Below are 19,125 nucleotides of genomic sequence, written 5' to 3' on the forward strand. Positions count from 1 at the left end.
ATTAGATTTTTATATGTGTTCTAATTTCAGGCCTTTGAAGACAATTTAATCGAAGCAAAGAAAGAAATTGAAGCTTCACAAACTAAATATAATGCTCTATCATTACAGTTGACAAATAAACAGACTGAACTTATCCAGAAGGATATGGATATTACCCTGGTTAGGCAAGTATATTTAGTATTTAATTTAACATTATAGAAATGTCATTAGTTATTCAGAATGGCACCATTTATGTTTATTGTTAATACCCCAACTGGACAAAAATATGTCTTCTGGGGGTACATATGTTTGTGCATTGAAACTATCTGGAATTGTACACACCAAACTGGAAATAGTTGACTGGGGAGGATCTGGTTTCACAGGATTGGCAAAAGCATGCTCTAAGAGTAGCCTAGTTTCAGTTTTTAACAAAGATAATGCATTCATTTATTGTTTTCTTTTTAAATTCCTAGCCATAGTGTAATATAATAATTATTGTTATAATGAAAAATAATGAGAAACCCATTTTGACTTTATGTTCTAAATAGTTTTAGTTTGTGAAATATTCTATATCAAAATAGTTAATTTTATTGTAATATCTGTAAAGTAGGATTACTTGAAAACTTGTGTGTTTAAGCATTTTGAAAGATTTTAAACTAACTGTTAATTTAATTTATAATTACCTTTATCAGAAAATAGTGTTAGAATAAATAATAAATATTTAAATACATACACAAACATGCACATATACATGTCATGTATATATACATACAGGGTGTCCCCCCAAAATGTATACACACTTAATAATTATTCTCAGTGTGTATGTAAGTCAGTATATGTAGGAGGAAACCCTATATATACACATGTATGCATGTGTACATTTTTTTACTTAATTAAAATAAATCATACGAAGTTTATCGTATACTTCTCTAAGCACAATTTCATCCTTTGGTGCTGCCACTATATATAGCATATATAAAACATATTTATATATTATATTTATGTATAATTATAATTAGTATTATATATAATTTATACATAATTATAGTATTATACATGAAAATTATATATTTACATGTGTTTAGCATATTGTGAGATATCTATATATATTTTTACACATATATAGATATCAAGGAAGGATTTTTGCTTTGATAATAGTTAATGTATACATATTAATCTGTTATCCAAACAAAAATTCGTTTTGACACATTTTAAATCTTCATATCATGGGAGTGAGAAAAGTATAAACTTTATAGATGATAGACTGGTCGGCTTATTCACGCATGGTTAAATTACTTTTTAGGTCATAGACAATTAAAAATAGTTTATTAAATTTGTTGGGGTGACACTGGTTAATAAAATTATATATGTTTCAAGTGTACTATAATACATCATCTGTATACTATATTGTGCATTTACTACCCAAAGTCAAGTCTTCTTCCATCATCATATATTTGACCCCCCTTTAACCTTGTCTACCTCCTCCCACCCCGCTTCCCTCTGGTAATCACCATACTATTTTCTGTGTCTATGAGTTTTTGTTTGTCTCATTTGTTCATTTGTTGATTTTAGTTTAATATTTCACATATGAATGAAATCATATGTGTCTTACTTTTTCCATCTGACTTATTTCACTTAGCATGATATTCTCAAGGTTCATCCATGTTTTCTCAAATAGCAGTATTTCAGAAAGATTATGTTTTTATCTCCATCATGTCCCCTTTCTTAATGCAACATTTACTTAGTTCTCCTGGCTAACATGCCTTGACTATATACTGTGATGGAATTTTATCCTACATTCATTGTCTAACTCCGTTGATAATTCTTGTCAATATTATTCTTGAAAAATGGCAATATTCCGCAAGCCTTATTACTGTGGGTTACCCCTCCCTTCCTCTTCTGAGGATTACATTTGCTAGAGGCATTGCGCCATTATTCTCTTCTCTCCCTTCCCCCATTTTTGGACTATTATTTTTTGCAACTTTCAGTTTTTTTAATAGTTACAGATGGTACTATAGTCTGAATGTTTGTGTCCACCCAAAAATTCATATGTTGAAATACTAATACTTAATGTGATGGCATTAGGAGGTGGGGCCTTTGGGCAGTGCTTAGGTCTTGAGGGTAGAGCCTTCATGAATGGGATTAAAGTTTTTTACAAAAAAGCCGTCCCTGGGCCACCTACTGCCTTCTACCTACCGTATGAGGATACAGTAAAATTCCATCACAGTATATAGTCAGAAATCTATGACCTGAAAGAAGGCCCACAGCAGACCCTCTGACTTCCAGCCTATAGAATATGAGAAATAAATTTATCTTGTTTGTAAATTACTGTCTATGATATTTTGTTATAGCAGCCTGAAGGGACTAAGACAGATGGTGTATGTACATGTTTCTGTATGGGTGTAGGGGTTGCTGGATTTGGCGAATATTAATATTCTAAACCTCTAATATTTCTTCCATATTAATATTCACCCATCTTTAACAACTGTTTGCATATCTCTTTTCTTTTTTCTTTTTTTAAAAAAGATGTATCTTATATGAATGAATCACCCCTTTGAGGTTATAGGTAAAGAAAAGTTTCCATTAAAAAATAGTCTCCAGCCCGCCTGGGCTTGGCTCAGTGGTTGAGTGTCAACCTAGGATCCAGGCGATCAGGGTTCGATTCCCGGTCAGGGCACATGCCCGGGTTGCGGGCTAGCCGATCAGTAACTCTCATCATTGATGTTTCTATCTCTGTCTCTCCCTCTCCTTTCCTCTCAAATCAATAAAGATATATTTTAAAAAAAAAATAGTCTCTAAAATATATACCATAAAGTGTATTTCTGTGAAATATATATTTATAAACATTTCTCTCTTCAAGTTGAATATGCAAACTATTTTTTATTTTTATATGATCTGTATCACACAGGATTCACTAGCACAGAAATCTTTCCCAAAGGTGTGGTTTTCCTGGACCCTTAGTGTCATCATTACTACCATCACCACTTCATTTGACTTCCTACTTGCCAGTTTCACCCTCAGTAGGTTGGAAGGACTGGTTTTGCCTTAATGTTGCTCTTCTTCCTTCTGACTTTTTTTCCTTGTCATTTCCTTCAAGCTAGATTAGAGGAGTCGCAGAAGTTCAGCCCAGGCCCTGAGGTTGCAAACTGATGGTGCTTTAAGGAACTTTGGTTTGAAAACTTCATTGGCCTTTTGGGATTCTTTTTAGTACTTTTAAAGTTCTTTATAATATATGATGAAAGATTGTCTTACCCTGTATTCAAAACTGTCTGATAACTGTCGTTGGCATTAGTACTTATCAATTCTTGGAACTGAAATGTAAGTTAATTTCAGTAAGAAGGTGGTACTATGTCTATATATCCAGGATTTTTATTACTATCAAGCTATAAAAGAAAGTTGATAAGTATTTGGCTTTGAAAGTCATAGTAGTTCTATCAATACTCCCTAGGTATATGTGATTAATAGTAAATACTTTATATGTTATTTCTTTTATTAATATTTTTGCCTGCAGTAAAAAATAATAGATGAAAAAATTGGAAGCTGATCTATAACTTTAGATGAACACAATTATTTAACTGAGATGATCTTTATTAATGCTTCTCTCTTTTTATTGCTTTCTTTGCACAGGAAGGAGTTGCAAGAACTGCAGAATCTTTACAAACAGAACAGCGCACATACAGCACAGCAAGCAGAGCTGATCCAGCAGCTTCAGGTTCTGAATATGGACACTCAGAAAGTCCTGAGAAACCAGGAAGATGTTCATACAGCGGAAAGTATATCATATCAAAAAGTATGCTTTTATTCTGTCATAAAAATGTAAAGTTACACGTATGAGCTTAACAAATATGTAGAATTCAATCTTTTTCAGATTTCAGCATTTCTTTATTCCCTTTTATATATGTTTCTTCAAAATTAAAAATGAAACATGATTCAGTCTGCTAATATTTAAAATTTTGTGAGTTTTCTTTATGGCTGTTAAAGCTAAAACATTTAAAATATAGATGTAAATTTATTCTGTAGGACTTTTTTTTATAAATTTCAGTTTTGATATCTACTATGAAACATACTAGGACTGTAGCCCCCAAACCAGAATGGATTTGTAGAATGGAATTAGCCTTCTATTATGAGAAATTATTCGTGTGATTCTAGTTTATGACCTAAAGTGGTCTTCCCTTATAGAATTTATGTATTATTTTATTCGCAAATTTGCTGTACAAACACAACACGTATGTTGATGAGTTCTTCAGGATCAATATTTTCCAAGCATTTTTCTTTATTTTATGTGTTTCTTTTGAGTAGTCACATTACTTTCCAGTTGTTTAAGGATTCCCTCAGGAAGGCTTATCCAGCTATTTAGGTATGCTGACTGACTCAGCAGCAATAATTATAGCTAATAATTAAAATACACACCTTTATTGAATTCTCTATATTTTGTATCATGTACTAAGTTATTTATTAGAAGTAAGTTAGTTCCTATGTAAGTCAGCCCTATGAGATCAATGTTATTCCCTCATAATAGTTGAGGCAACCAAGGCTTAGAGCAATCTATGTTGTTTTGGGATTTTTTTTCTGTTTAAACTTCCTCTTCTAAAAAAAGCATCATGAAAGTTCAATATCTATAATTAATATGAAATAAATAACCATTAAGTAAACTTTAAACACATACTTTTAAATGATGCTTTGGAACCATGCCTTTCCATCTACATTATGTGTTCCCTTTGGATTTCCCTCAGGGTGTGGGTGATATCAAGCAGCAGGGTAGCCCTATCTTCTCCACTCGAATAGAGCTGGCTCCTCCTTTTTGTTTTATGTGGGATTGCCCATTATGCTTTTGTTTCTAAACCAGTCTCCATGGCTAAAACCACGTGAAAAATTGGACCTTATTAATAACTTAAAATTTTCTCTCTTTCACTTGTATATTTAACTCAAACATTTCTCTTTTTCTTAATTTTTACTTAAAAGTCCCCATGCCCATGGCAGTTTATATACAAATATAGCATTTCTCATTCTCTGTGAAAAGAGCCCCCATCATTATTCTTCAGCCACTGATTATACAAATTTTCATTCTATTACTTTGCTGTAACATTGAATTTTTACCTTTTTCACCTCCTGCTGATTTTTTATAAGACTTGTTTTTCTTTTTTCCTAGAATATGTATTAGTTTGGCGTTCAGGATTTTTGAATTTGGGAATGATCACACTGCTTTATTTATCACAAGTGAACAGTATGCTATTGTTCAGACTTCCAGTGTTCATTTATATTAAGATTTTAAAATATATTTTTACATAAATTAATTTTATTATTTCTAAATAATAATTATGGCCTAGCTGTAAGACTCTGGTGAATAAAAAATAAATAAAATATTATATTAATAGTTTACCTCCAAGCCTTACTAAACTTACTTCTTCAAGAATTAGGTATTTTTAATTTATTTCTAATGGAGTTTCTCTGTTTCCTCTTTCTGTCAGTTTTTCTCTCTTCTTCACTTATATTTTTGCTTCCCTCCCATTTCTCCTCCTTTCTCCCATTTATTAAGTTGATTTGTATCATAGTATGCATTTCATTATCTGAAGAGATTAAAACCAACAGCAGTTGCCCAGTGGTAGGATGAGGGGTGTGAGGAGAGAATACACAGGTGGAAAGAGAAAAGTCAAAAGAGTTTTGAGCACAGGAAAAAGGTGTGATGTATTTTTCCCCAGATCTGCATAACAGATCATTATTTTAAAAAATAAAACTACCTAACAGATAATGTTCGGCATTCCTCTGGAAGAAAACACACAGAGAAATAGAAGTAAGCTAGTGTGTTTTCTTCCTCTTAGCCATTTATAGAACTTTTAAAAAATTTTTATCTTTGCAAATGTATACATGTGTATAATTTAAATAAAGATGGGAATTGTATCAGTATTCATGATTTCTGGACTACCTAACATGTTTGGGGTACTAAATGTATTTTATCACCTTTTGTTCTATTTAATGGGAATTGCATGACAGGAGCTAATATCAGTCTAGGAGAATAAGGAGTTAGGTTATACATACTTTTAGTTTAAACTGCATGTTAAATCAGAATTTTTCTTCTTCCTATTTGTACTATAAACAGATATAATTTTCACATGTAGAATTTATTATCTCAATCAGAGTGGCAAATTGTATACTTACTCACTAAATGTGGAAATTTTATTCTTTAAACAAATTAGTCATTGAGTCACAGAGCATATATTTTTATTTTTTTAAGGTAAATAAAATATCATCTTGTTTCTCAACGGTAATAAAAATATGGGTAAAAAAATGCTGTAGCCTCAGCCTATGAAAATTAAAGGACTTGGAGTTTGACATCCTATTTCTGGAGATAACTTGCTTTCTGTCCTTTGGAGATCCTCTTAACCTTTTTTCATTTTAACTTCAACAAAATATAGCATGAAGAATAGTAAGCATAGTAAGTTACTCATGAATTATGAGGCTGATACTTCTAAAGTGTATAGGGAGATGTATGATTTAAGTGTTTGTATAGGCCAGAATCCTGCAAAAGATTCTGACCCATTCCATCCTTTTCGACTATTAGAGGAAAAAATTGTAGAGAAAAGAGCCTCTCTGAAAACTGCTGTAAGCAATTGTGCTTGCTAATAGGGAAAGAGTTACTAACTCAAGATGCCTAAATCAATACAGATGAATGAAATTGCTATATTACCTAATTTGCTCACTTGAGAACTTTTTTTTTTACTCACTCTACTGTTAATAATGAAATGAGAATAGATGGTATTTAACCAGGGGATTGGAACATCCTAAACTTTGCCCCTTGCAAGATCTCCTAGAGAAATAAACATTCTGCTATCCTGAGGCTTTATCACCACAAAATACTTTAGAAATAAAAAATAATTTTAATCTTGAAGGTTTTTTTAGCCACATTTACTGGTATACTGGGCTAGAATTAAAAATGGCTAAAGGCTGTCTTTGCATTCTTTACTTTAAATTCAAAACTGAGTGGTCTTATTCCTATTAAATAAGTGATGCCCATGCAGCTGTCAAAGAAGATGTGCAAGTAGGAGATGTACATTGGAATATGAATAATGAATAAGAGAGACTTTGTCCCAACTCCTGGAGCAGGACTAGTCTAGATCATCTGTTTCAGGCTTTCTCAGTCCTTTTGTACCTGCTGCTTGGAAGGATGGATATTTTCAGAGAAAGACAGTTTGCCTCAGTGACTAGAGTTGCTCACCAAGTCATTATCAGATCAAGCCAGAGCAACTTCTGAATAGGAAGGAGTACAACTGCTTAAACTGCATAGCACAGAGAGCAAAGTAGAGAACACAAGAAGATTGCTGTTAGTCTTCATTTTTATGGAAACAAGACAGAAGGGAGAGGAGAGAAGAAAAGAGACATTAAGATAGAGCCATCTTCTACCAGTGATTAGACATAGAGCCTTATATCTGTGACTGAAGATCCCAAGACATCACACTCAAGAGAAAATACCATACCCTTGGCAGCAATGGTAGTAAATTGATCCTCAGTCCTTACCACACGCTGTCATCATGCTTGCACCTTGGAAAATGGGAAGGAAGTTAAGAGTTTTTCTTTGTTAACACTTATCTTTGTTCATGAGATTCTCAAATATTTGAAATCTGTAAATTCTTTAATATTATTAATTTCTATCATTTTCCTCCAAAGATATTAATTTGTACTGATTGGGTAACACTAGTTAGTACTAATAAAGCATACAAATAAGAGAAAGTGGTTAAATAACCTTTAAACTGAATGTTTGACTCTGTATGCTATTGGGCAGACCTTCACTCATCCTAGCTTCAAATCTTTCTAGTCAGCTTAGCTCTTGTCTTATGCTTTTTTTTTCCTGCCCTGAACTCAATCCTGAAAGCAGCAACATAGCACAGGTAGGTCACTGTAAGGCCCACTCTGATCCCTTCATTGTTCCTCAAAGCTGTTAGGTTCCTACTCTCTCTTCCCTCCTAGAATATCTGACGGTATCAGCTGTGGAAAGGACATTGGACATACTTCCTGGTATAAAGGTAATTGGAAAGGAAAGTACAAATTTATGTCCTGAAATTCTTTATAAATCATATAGGCAACCCTTCCTTTATAAAAATTGCTTAGACTTTGGCTGTAAAGTGAAATGGATTATTTAAAGTGTCTACAATAATATAGAGGTACAATGAATGCCTTATAGAAAATAAAAAAGTATATTGAGCTAATGTCAGAGGAATGATTTGGAGAATCTTTTTATTGCAAAGTACATGTCTGAGAAAAAGCATTAAGGAAAGAGATTTAACAAGCCTTTTTAAATTTTAAACTTTTAGAAATTAAAGAATAGCATACATACAGAAAATGACTCTGCCATCTTTTGTGTAGTTAGGTTTCTTCACATAAAGCAAGACCAAGTAATGGAAGATTCTCCCCATCTAAGAACCTACTGTATTAGCTACATAATTTTGAGATTCTCCCATTGGGGATTTTACTTTTGTTATAAGATCTCATTGGTAGCCATATATAGAGAGATTTCACGATTAGCCATATGTATATCTATCTATATAACAACAACACAAATCTTAGCTCTTGGATCACTTTCCCAGTGTCAGCAAATATACATATGGGTTCTTTATGTAAATCAGTTACCACAAAATGAATTATGCCTCATTAATTCACAATCAAAAGTTAGGATTTTCATCAGAAATAAGTTCATGAGTATTGGAGTACTATTGTAAACTATATATGACTCTCTGTATGATATTCTGTGCTATATGCTATTTCACAGTTTTAATAAACTCTAGTTTTAAATTTATTTAATGCATGTTGCCTTGAGTTAAAAAAATTAAAAGTTATCTATCACGGCTTCAGAACATTGCTTCTATTTTATCACACTGCTCAAGGTCTTCAATGATCCTCTGTTGTCTACAGGGCTGTCTTTACCTTCTGTCCACAGTCATATTGCCTGACTTTGTCTCTTACTATTCCTTCTGTCCCTCCTCCCCTACTTCAGCAGTAGATGCCAGTTTATCCTAAATGGGAATATATCAGTTAAGGTCAACCTTAATTAACTGTCAATGAAAAACTCTCGTTTTGTTTCTTTTCAAATGTGCATATTAAGTCCATTAGGCTGATATATCATATGCTCCCTTTCTGTCCTTTCCTATCACTGTACATTATTTTCTTACATTTCTGCCACCTTTGGAATGACTTTTTATTTTCATTCAGTCTCTGTAATGCCACCAGGGCTTAGTTAAAGGCCTTTTTTTATGGAGCCCTCCAATATTAACATAGCTAGCTTAAAGTGCTTTCCTCTTCCTCAGAAATTTTCCTATATTATGCTGGCCAATAATATGTATTGCTTTTTTAAAATATCAATTGTGAGTTTATATTGATATTTGATATCATTTAGTTTTCCGTATGTTTTTATCTTGTTTTCCCTCTTAGACTATTGAAATAACTCGAGTGCGAGGACTATGTCATGTATAGTCCTGATATATGTATATGTGTTTATATATATGTATGCATACACAGACATAACTATTTTAATTGATTATTAATAGATTTGGATGTGTTTTTTTGAAACAGCTTTACAATGAGTTACATATTTGTTTTGAAACCACAAAATCAAGTGAAGCTATTCTCCGGCAAAGTGTTGTTAGTCTTCAGGATCAGCTATTTCAAAAAGAGCAAGAAAATGCTAAATTAAAAGAAAAACTTCAGGAAGCACAAGGAGCATTGTGTTCTTTACCTCAACAAAGTGATTCAGACCACTCAGAACAGGTGAGAGACTTTCTAAAAATGTTGCCCATTGCAATATCATATTAAATCATCTCCTACAATTGACTAAAACATAAACAATTTAAATAATTTTGCAAGTATTAGAGTGTAAGTTGTGGCAGACAGTTTTGTGTTGTGCTATTTTTTATACTCTGTTATACATGAGTATCATACACAATATGGATTCATATAGAAATGCATGTACAGGTTATGTCTGGTATAGTTATTGTGATTAAAAATTTTGCTGATTTACACTAATGAAGAGAAAATTAATAAAGTCATGGCCATTTTGAGAATTTTTAACTGAATGAGTTAATGGAATAGAAAGAGTACTGAATAGGAAGTGTCATAAAGTACTTGTTATAATGCCTGGTATATGGATAGTGCTTAATACCTTTTAGTCTAGATTCTGCTACTGTCTGATGTGTGATTTTAGACAGTTCCGTTGAGCTTTCTACCTATATCCTGTGCTATTAAGTGAGGTAGTATAAATGTATAGATAAATATGCAGGTTCAGAATTCAAATAAACCTGGGATCAAATTACAGCTCTGCCTGTGAGTTTTGTGTACTTGAACAAATTTCTTTAACCCTTTTAGCCAAGTTTCCTCACAGATAAAATGTTGATATTAGTGGTATTTATGCTATAGAGTTTTTGAGGATTAATGTTATAATGCAGGTTGGCATGTAGCAAATATTCATTGGTACTTCTCTTTGGATAATCTTTAAGGTAAGTTTCACCTCTAAATATGTTTGTAAACAATATCTTCTGCCTATAAATTTAAGTGTTTTTAGGCACTCAGCATTCCAGATATTAGTATTTATTAATTTAGTTCAGAAATGGAATTAGCACAAGCAGATAATTGGGTGCTTGAATATTTGTTAATGATTGAAGAACAGTAATTTTTGAACCTAGCATATTTTGCTTGCTAACCAACACCTCAACCTTAACACAGTTTTTTAAATTTGTATTTTATTATGATGCATTTTTTGGACATCAGGTTCACAGAATTTCATTAATCATAAAATGTATATCATGACAGTGTTATGTTACATGCATATGTCTGTTTAATTAATTAGTTTGTTTATTATAATAAACACCCTTCGTTGCACCAAACTAATCCAAAGACTAAAACATTACTAAAGACTGATATTTATTATTATGCCCCTTCCTTATCTGGTACCCTGATTCTGTCACCAGATAGAGCTACTAAACTGTTTATCATTTTAATGATTTTTTAAGTTTTAACACATATAAATTTATGTGGAAATAGTATATTGTTTAGTTTTGTCATTTATAAAAATGTATCATAATGTGTTGCTGACTTGGGGTTTGGCAATTTTGGCTCACTATGTTATTAAGATTCATCTATGTTGTTTGGTATAACTGATCATTTATTTTTAGCAATTTAAAATATTTTATTATATGTGATTATATTATAACTACGTGCACACTCATTTATAGATGGGTATTTGGTTTATTTCCAGTTTTTGGCTATTATGAATAATGCTGCAATTGATATTTTTATACATGCATGATTCTTGGTACACATGTACATGCATTTTTGTGGAATATATATCTAGGAATGAACATCCTAGGTTTAGGGTGTGAAAAGTTACTTTCAGAAAATGCTGATAACTTATGTTCAAAATTATTTTTTATCAGTTTTACTCCCACCAACAGTGTTCAGGAGATATGATTGATTCTCATCCTCCTCAGCACTTGGTATTGTCAGACTTCTTAGTTTGTTGACAGTTGATTAGTATAAAATAATTTCATTTTGATCTGCATGTGCATATCACTGATAAAGCATATCTTCAGGTGATTATTAGCTGTATGTGTCCTTCCTGTGAAAAATGTCTGTGTCTTTTAAACCTTCTTCTATTGGATTTTTAAAATTGAATTGTAAAGGTCTTTTATGTTCTTGAAATAATCTCTAGTATGTTAGATGTGTGGCAGATATCTTATCTCAGTGTGTGTCTTGTCTTTTCATTTTCTTTAAGCTATCATTTGATGAACAGAAATTCTTAAAATTTTTATTTAGACAAATTAATCTTTTATAGTTAGTTCTCTGGTATCTCATTTAAAAATCCTTCTCTACCCCAAAGACAGAAATAGTTGCACCTCTGTTTTCCTCGAAGATTTTTCAAGCTTTGCTTATATCATGTATATTCTAATTTAGTCAGAATTGTCTTTTGCCCGTATTATAAGGTAAGGACCCATTTTTATTTATTGATTTTTTCCTAAATAGTAACTAGTTTTTCCATTTCAACCTGTTGAATGATCCCCCTTTTTTCTTGTTTCGTGCTAGGTTACCTTTCTCATATATCCTAGTTCAGTATATTTGTGAATTTCTTTCTAGGTTTTGTGTTCTTTGTATTTCTTTGCAATGCTATATTGTCTTAATTAGTATAGCTCCGTAATAAGTCTTTATTTGGTAGTCTACTACTACTTTCTTAGTGTTTCTAAAGTATCTTGTCTATGTTAGGACTTAGCACTTAAATATAACTTCTAGGATAATTTATAAAGTTTCATGAAATAAAAAATAAAGTATACAGATAGACTTATTTCAGGGAAAGACTGGTTAAATATAAAAATTTTGAATTGAAAGTTGTTGTTTTTTATGTATTAAGGACATTTTCCTTAACATTTTATAGCAAAATGCCATAATCATACTATTACTTGGAACTCTATTGTTATATCTAAACTTATTTTTATTTTTAAATTTTTTTATTATTTTTGATTTACTTTTTTTTAAATTTTATTTTTGTTTAAAATATTTCAGATGTCCCTTTTTCTCCCCAATGACCCATTCTACCCCGTCCCATCTCCCTCCCCAGTCCCTCTCCCTACCATTGTCTGTGTCCTTGGGTTGTGCATATATGCATATACATTCTTTGGTTTCTAAACTTATTTTTAAAACACTTATTGATATTTTTGTCATGTGTTAGGCACTGTGTTGGGTGATGAAGAAACTTGAGGGAACAAAACAAGGTCTTTGCACTCGCAGAACATTTATTCATGTCCGAGTCACTGTCAGACAAGCACATCATGTGGTAATAAGTAAGAAAAATAACACAGCATAAGACAAAGCATGATAGAGAATGGTGGTGCTATTTTGTGTATGGCTCTGAGAGAAAGCTATTCTGATCTAAATATCTAAAGTGATATTTAAGAAAAAACTGGAGGACGTGAACCATTCAGGTATGTGAGGGAAGACCATTCCAAGCAGAGGGATGGACAAATACAAAGCTCGTGAAGCAGGAGTTTGCTATCACAGAGGAGGCCAGTGTGGCTAAATCCAAGAGAGCTGTGGGGAGAAGAATGAGAGTGACCTAAGAGAGGTAGATGTACAGTCAGGTCTCCTAGGGCCTTGTTGCCACCATAACGATGTGGACTTTACTCTGAGTGAGATGGAAAGCCATTGCTGTTTTTAAATATAAGAACAACATGGAAGCCATTGGAGTGTTTTAATCAGCAGAGTGGTAAGATCTAACATAATGTTTTAAAAGAATCACCTTGGCTGTAATGCAGAAACCAGAGTATAAGAAGGCAAAGATGGGAGCAGGGGGTCAGTTTTAAGAGACAATTGTAATATTCCAGGTGAAACTCAGTGGGTACTTAGATTTGGCTGTGAGGCATAATTTGATTTTGGAAATAATTCAAAGGTAGAGACCACAGGATTTGAAGATGGCTTAGATGTGAAGTATGGGAAGAAGGGAGGAATTTAAAAATCCAGCATTTCCAGGCCTAACTACCAGGATGAACGGATTTGCCATTTTCTGAGGAAGAAAGAATACTGCAGCATTTCTCCTGGCAAGGAGGAGGAGGACACTGAAGTTATATAGAGAGAAGTAGAAGCTTTGAATTAGGAAATAGTGAAAGGAATAGAGAGACATGGATGACTCAGGGTTTCTACCAGTTAGTGACATGTTCTTTATGATATTGACACTGTAACTCTTCAGGATTCATTCCAACTAAACTCACCTCTTCATCCATTGATTCTTTCATCCATTCATCATTCATTGATTCGTGTATTGTTCAGTTATATAGTCCGTATTCATTAAATCCCTACTATAATCTAGGTACTAGTAGCTTTAATGTGAAGGGATACAAAGGTGAATAAGACAGTCTGCTCTTAGGAATCTTTTAGATGGGTGTGCAGACAGGAAAATGATTTTTATAGAATGGGCTATAACGGAAGCATAAGCAAAGTCTGAGCTTTGTGGAGAGAAGCTTTGCAGGGAGCATGTTTGTTTTTTGTTTTTGTTTTTTTTTAATATATCTTTATTGATTTCAGAGAGAGGAAAGGAGAGGGAGAGAGAGATAGAAACATCAATGATGAGAGAGTCATTGATCGGCTGCAGCCCGCAACCTGGGCATGTGCCCTGACCGGGAATCGAACCCTGATCGCCTGGATCGTAGGTCGGCGCTTAACCGCTGAGCCATGCCCGGCGGGGCGGGAGCATGTTTTTGGAGAGAAGGGGCATTGCTAAAGTTTTCAGAGAGAAGGCGGAACGTCAGTTTGAAAATTCTTTAGGAGTTTCTTGTTAGAAGTGAATGAGTGTAGGCTCAGGGGTGAGAAAGATTATTGAGAATAGTCTACTTCAGTGCTTCTCAGACTTGATATGCATCCAGATCACCCAGAGTGGGGTGTTATAAAACATTCTGATTCAGCAGGTCTGAGCTGGGGTCTGAGATTCTGAATTTCTTTTACATGTGATGCTGTTATAGCTGGCCAGGGGTCACCCTTTGATTAATAAAAGACTAAGTAGGCAGTGGATTATACAGTTGAGGGGAAATGGTAGGAAGATTTTGTTCTTTCATTTCTGTTATCCCTAGGTTATTTTTTTCAAACACTTGTATTGGGAGTTTTCTGTGCATATTTCTTGGAAGGTATATTTACAGAGTAATAGATAATATAAATTCTGGAATCTGGATCCCTTGTCTGTGTTACCTTATACAAGTTACTTAACTTTAGAGAAGTTAAGTCTCAGTTTTGTCATTTGTAGAATGGGTATTATCATAGTACCCACTTCATAGGAGTTTTGTGAAGATTACATGAGGCAATGCATGGTAGGTATTTAGAGTAATATATGTTAGCTTTTGATATTATTATATACAAGAAAACACTTCGTACATCATGTTAGTAAATTTGAGATTGTGTTTTCCTGTATTGGTGGTGGTGATTTATCTTTTCTTTTCCCTGATCTTACTTATAATCAGAATTATTGGTGAGCTAACTGACTGTCTTTGCCATAGAAAAGGGCAAAGCTAATTGGTACATATGGGATTGAAACCTGTGACCTTTGATTTCTTAGCACCCTGCTCTTAACTAGCTGAATTCTGAATGACTGCCTGTTCTTATCTCAGAGTGATTATCTTTTCCATGCAGAAGTATAGTTTCTTGCCTTAGAGGAATATTTTGCAGTAGAGGACAAGAGAGAAACCTAAGCCTTAAAAGTACTATATTTCTCTGTGAATGAGGTACATTCCATGTGGCTAACGGCAGACCACAAGATTGGAGCTGTGAATTTTAATCATAGGCTTGTTTATTTTTATTTCTTTTAATACTTTATTCATTCCTTTTTCAAGTGGTAGAGAATTGTCTATCTGAATGTTGTTTCCCCATAAGTTCTCACTTTCTTTTAGAAAAATTTTTATACTAAATATTTGAAATCTACAAAAGAATAAATGTAATATCTGTGGACACACCAATAGCTGTCACCAACACTCCTCATGCTACCTGTGTGCTCCTCCCTGATCCCATCTTCTTTTCCCTAAAGATAATCACTCTCTTGGATATTGTGTTTATTAATTCTTGCCTATTAAAACTATGCTTTCTTCAATAATATATTGTTTAGTATTACTTTTATTTAAACCTTAAAAATATCATCTTCTATATAGATCATAGTTTGAGACTTGGTTTTTATCTTTAAACTTTATTTTTGTAAGATAACTCTTTGCTGTTAAGTGTAACTATAATTCTTTTCCCCTTCTGTGCAACAGTTTATTGCATGAATAAGATACAATTTGTTTATCCACTCTTTTTGTCAAGGAACTTTATTTTTGTTTTTAAATATAGCAATCTTTGCACACTGCTGCTATGAACTTTCTAGTACATGTCTCCTGACACACATGTGCAAAACTTTCTCTAGGATATATTGCTAAGGGTGAAATCACCTGTCATAAATATGCAAATAGTTAGGCTTACAAGAAAATGCCTATTGTTTGCCAATGTAGTTGTCTTCGATTATAGACTTCTTAATCACATTCTTAAAAGGGATAAAATGATGTCTCATTCTGATTTCAGTTTGTATTTCTTTGATTTCTGATGAGCTTGTGCATCTTATGATTATGTCATGTGAAACACCTCTTTGTGTCTTTTGCTTATTATTCAATTAGAATGTTTGCCCTTTTGTCCAAGTTCTTTATTTTGGATACTGATCTTTTGTTATTATACTATTTAAAATAATGGCAGCTTCCTTATTACATAAACTCCAAATTTCTGTGGCTTAAAATAATTTATTTTTTATTTACATAACTGTCTAATGTGAGTATTACTTGAATTTTCAACTTCTAAGCAGTGATCTAGACTCCTTTGGAGTCTCCTTTCATCTTTTGGATCACTAACTTTAAATATGTCTCCCAAAGTGTCCTGGAATCATCTCTGCCCCAGCAAGCAAAAGGGAAAAGGGTCCTAGAGAACCACATTTAGAAAGTTTTTATAAATCAGGCTTGGAAGTGGTACATAACACTTGCACTAGCATATCATTGGCCATAACTCAATTATTTGGCCACATGTTATCTAATTGCAAAGAAGATTGGGAAATATGTATCCCCAAATATTGGGAAATAAGTGTCAGTTTCCAAAGAAAGGAAATGAGTTTAAAGATCAACCAGTAGTCTGAGCTATTGGATATAATTTTTGCAAATACCTTCTTTTTGTGGCTTTTCTTTTCACTTATTCTATAGTGTCTTTTGAAAAATGAAATATTAAATTTAATATAGTTGAATTTCTCAATATTTTAAACTTCGTGCTTGTTGTCTTGTTTAAGAAGTCCTACCTTATCCTGAACTCTAAAGATATTTTCCTATATTTTCATCTAATGTGTTATAATTTTGACTTCCACATATAAGTCTTTATGTGGAATTGATTTTCATTTGTTGTGAAGAAGAGAATGCCATTTAATTAAAAAAAAAAATTCAGGTATATTATAGTTCTTTTTCAAATCTGGTCAGTTTGACTTTAAATCTTCAAGCTTCTTTTTTAGGTTTCTATCTCACATAAATCAGGATTAAAGACATAATGAAGTTAGTTCTAGAGAATTCAAGGCAGATAGTGGTGGCAGGCAGTGTATTTGGGGATAAATAGGACAAGGCCTAGGGTTCCTTCTTGACATCTGTAGATTGAGGTGAGGAGATCTAGGGAAGCTAGGTCTTAGCCCCATTGCTTTGCTTCTCCTTCATCCAAGAGAATCATGGTCATAGACCTTGAGTGTGCTTTCACTTTTTTAAAAAAAATTGTATCTTTATTGATTTCAGAGAGAGGGAGAGAGAGGTAGAGGGAGAGAGAGAGAGAGAGAGAAACATCAGTGATGAGAGAGAGCCTTTGATTGGCTGCCTCCTGCACACCCCCTGTTGGGGATGGAGCCTTCAACCCAGGCATATGCCCTGACCAGGAATCGAACCAAGATCTGAATCATAGGTCGATGCTCAACTGCTGAACCACATCTCTGGGTGTGCTTTTACTGTTGAACCCAGAATGTGGCTCTGTGTGTGTATAATGGATGTACAAAGTAAATAGAGAATACATATTCTATATAATTGGAATCATACAGTATATAAATTTGTATCCTCCTTGTACAATTATCATTTCATTATAATATAATTAAACATTTTTTTGACTGCCCAACAGTTTAAAATAGAAATGTATCATTTTTACTTAAACATTTTCCTACTCTGCGACATTTAATTTATTTCAAAAATATTTTTTCTATTTCCTCTTATTTTGATGCTGTGATGAACATTTTCATTTGTATATCTTTATTCTCAACTGTGGTTGTTCCTACAGGATGAACTCTTAAAAGTAAAATCTCTGTGTCAAAGATTATGAACCTAAGGCTTTTGAATATACCATGCCAAACTACATTCTAGACAGATTATACCAAATTATCTTCCCATAGTATATGAAAGTGCTCACTTTTAATAACCTTGCAAACGATTATTATTCAAAAACAGCTTTGCTAATTCATTCTTTTTGTTTTTCATCTTTGGAAACTAGTGAGATTTTTTTTACTTTTACTTTCCACTTAGTTTTCTTTTGTACATGTTCTGTCAGTTTGTATTTTTGTTTTTCTTTGTTTTGTTTATTGATAACATGACCTCTTAAATATACAAGGAAATGAGCTCTATGTAATATTTATCACAGATATTTTTACAGTTTATTGTTTGTCTACCTTGTTAATGCGTCTAAACTTTCTAGACTCAGTTCTAAGAGAATTGTTGAGGCCTTTTTCCCGAAGGTGTTTTCTTGAGATTGAGATGTTTACATCTTTTGCGCATTAGCAGGTATTAAACTTTATTCTTTTTCTTGTCTGTCTCCCCTCTGGACTGTGAGCTCCTTGAAGGCAAGGATGCTTGGTATCTTATGCTTTTATTTCTATTGTTTTTTACAGTGATTGATATTTTAATTTCAATGAGTGCACATTGAATGAACACATGAAAATGTGTATGCCCTGGTTTCATACCCATTTAGCCTATCCAACAGTGATAAAATTTTCTTTGACACAATTCCAGTAAGGTAGGAGTTTTAATGAGTCAACTTTTACAAGGGGTTGGTTATCTAGTTGTGATATGGGATAGATATGTGCGGCCTAAAAGAATTCTGTTGTCTTTTCTTTAGCAGTGCTGAATTGATTTTGTACAATTTTCTAACACATCAAAGAAGAAAAATGTCTGTATTAGTTAGCTTTGTTTTCTTGCCAGTCAGAGTGTCTAGTACTGATAGTGGCTATTTGGCAACAATGAAAGTAATTTAATTTGTTGGTAGGAAGATTAGATTGTTGTAGTACCTACTGTAGTTGGGAAATAATTATGCCAGAGTTAATAATTGGTTTACTTTTTATGATTTTTACTTTTTTATTGTTTCAATTATACTTATTTTGCATTTCCAAAATGGAAGATATTAATCTTATACTTTTGCTAGGTATCTTACTGTTACAGATATCGTGGAAATTATTTTTTAATTATTAGGACAATGTGTCATATATAAAGTACTTTTAAATTATGTGTAGCACCATCTTATATCACACTTAACTAAATTTCAATTTATATATAAAAATTCATTTTGAAAAGTCAGTTTATTCAGCTGCATTATTTTAAGTGAAAACTG

The 19,125-nt window shown here is 32.9% G+C and overlaps 1 protein-coding gene across 6 annotated transcripts in view; it reads left to right on the forward strand.

Annotated features, from left to right (window-relative positions):
- The window catches only part of CNTLN (centlein), a gene marked incomplete at its 5' end in the record, with an annotated part of 188,269 nt that overhangs the window by 54,587 nt on the left and 114,557 nt on the right, over nt 1–19,125 (forward strand). For 3 of the 6 annotated variants that reach the window (XM_081151643.1, XM_081151645.1, XM_081151647.1), the window contains 3 exons: nt 31–168; nt 3,611–3,769; nt 9,541–9,735. In XM_081151643.1, the coding sequence (XP_081007769.1) occupies nt 31–168; nt 3,611–3,769; nt 9,541–9,735 (492 nt within the window). Of the gene's footprint in view, nt 1–30; nt 169–3,606; nt 3,770–9,540; nt 9,736–19,125 lie in introns of all 6 variants that reach the window. The other 3 variants (XM_081151644.1, XM_081151648.1, XM_081151646.1) reach the window with 2 other exon arrangements.

This window comes from Miniopterus schreibersii, assembly GCF_964146895.1.
Source record: "Miniopterus schreibersii genome assembly, chromosome: 11".
Classification (NCBI taxonomy): domain Eukaryota; kingdom Metazoa; phylum Chordata; class Mammalia; order Chiroptera; family Miniopteridae; genus Miniopterus; species Miniopterus schreibersii.